Genomic DNA, 1660 nt, shown 5'->3' with positions numbered 1-1660 from the left:
TATATATATATATATAGCCTTCTTTCTCACTTTTATTTTGACAAAATTACTCGTGGTCAGACTGTGTTATAAGGACTTTAATTTTTAAAACTTATCGGTATCTACCATATCGAATGGCAGTATAATAATTCCGGAACACCTTGTATATATAGCTATGATTTTAATTAGCGGAACTAGAGAACATTAATCCGAGATTAGAGATTAGTTTATTTCTTGCTAAATAACGCTTTACTAAAAAATTCCAATACTTAAATTACTTAAATATTATATATTAAAGTAATTAAAGTAATATCAAGAATCCTCGGCTGTGATGGACGCATCTAGTGATGGGCTGACAAATCTATCTTGAAACACGAAATTGTTTTATGCGATGTGAAATATAATTTTCGTGGATGTGCACTCAGAAAAAGGTTTCTTTGCTATACGGTTAAAGAAAAAATTTCTTTGATTTGAACCGTGAATGTTATTTCTTTTTTAAATTTTTTAATTTAAAAAATTTTTAAATTTTTTAAATATTATTTTTTGAAATCAAATAAAAAATGTATTTGATTTAAAGAAATGATATTCAAATCAAAGAAATGATGTTCAAATCAAAGAAATGACATTCACGAAAATTTTTCAGAAAATTTTTTCATAAATTTTTCATAAATTTTTTTCTTTACCGTTTAGCAAAGAAAATTTTCTTTGAATTGAAGAAACCTTTCTCTGGATGTGCGAATTGCTTAAAAATTTATGAGAAAGATAACAGACAGCTGATCGCTTGACGTGGCGAATTAGACAAAGTAGAAGGCAAACTTCCGACGCCTTGCATACCCAATTAATAAACGTTCTTATAGCAGAGATTAATGAATTGCGACCTTTGTTATTGCGCATGCTGCGCGATGCAGATGGTTTCGCGTTCTCGCAAGAAGAAGGTGGCTCGGTGACCCAGACGGACGTGATCAGAGCCTACGACACGAATCTTCCAAAACCCGGTGGCATGTGATTTAAGCGGAGTGGCCGTCGTGCGGCAAAATGATGCAGGCTGCTCTTCCAAGCAGTGATGAGCTCCGCATTTTACTCGATTGACATGGGAGAGGATCACCAGAACGATGTATGACATTGGGATCAGATCGATGATAAGTTTAAGGATCGAGAAGACTCGAGAGAAAAAATTCCTATTCTTTAATTAGTCGAATTTTACTAAGTTAGAATCTGACGATCCTAATGAAAATGGCCTTTCAATCGCGACTGATCATTCAAATATTTTATTTCGTTGGACTTATCACTCGGGAAAAGGGAATTGTATACTTGTAATCTAATGCGTGCATTCGAAATGGATGCGACTAATTAATATGTCAATAATGTTCGAAGAAAGGATTCCTCTTTGAATTACTGCGATCTACTTTTACAGAAGGATGCTCTAATATTAGCACGAGTAATTATTTTGATACTTCATGAAATTTATTCTGATATATTGTAGAGATCTCGTCCTTAAAATATCGGATAGCAACGCATTTCACTCGCGATGCATTTGGAAACGCATTTCGTGTTAGTATCAAAATTGTGTACGCAATCTTATGTAGTAAAAAAAAAAAGGAAGAAAAAAATCGCGTCTATTCTTGTAAAACGCAAGAACGGAATGCCGTTCTATTTCTTCTTCTCAAGAATAAAAATTGCG

The 1660-nt window shown here is 33.3% G+C and overlaps 1 protein-coding gene across 8 annotated transcripts in view; it reads left to right on the top strand.

Moving 5' to 3' along the window:
• The window catches only part of LOC108689930 (probable phospholipid-transporting ATPase IA), a 40208-nt gene extending 38554 nt beyond the window's left edge, over positions 1-1654 (top strand). For 6 of the 8 annotated variants that reach the window (XM_018196914.1, XM_018196917.1, XM_018196915.1 and 3 more), the window contains one exon: positions 837-1654. In XM_018196914.1, the coding sequence (XP_018052403.1) occupies positions 837-985 (149 nt within the window). In that variant the 3' untranslated portion in view covers positions 986-1654. The remainder of the gene's footprint in view (positions 1-836) is intronic. The other 2 variants (XM_018196918.1, XM_018196921.1) reach the window with 1 other exon arrangement.
• Positions 1655-1660: the final 6 nt, after the last annotated feature.

The sequence above is a fragment of the Atta colombica genome, unplaced genomic scaffold (assembly GCF_001594045.1).
Source record: "Atta colombica isolate Treedump-2 unplaced genomic scaffold, Acol1.0 scaffold281, whole genome shotgun sequence".
Taxonomy (NCBI): domain Eukaryota; kingdom Metazoa; phylum Arthropoda; class Insecta; order Hymenoptera; family Formicidae; genus Atta; species Atta colombica.
Note: the sequence above shows the minus strand (reverse complement) of the source record. Positions and strands in the feature narration are given on the sequence as shown.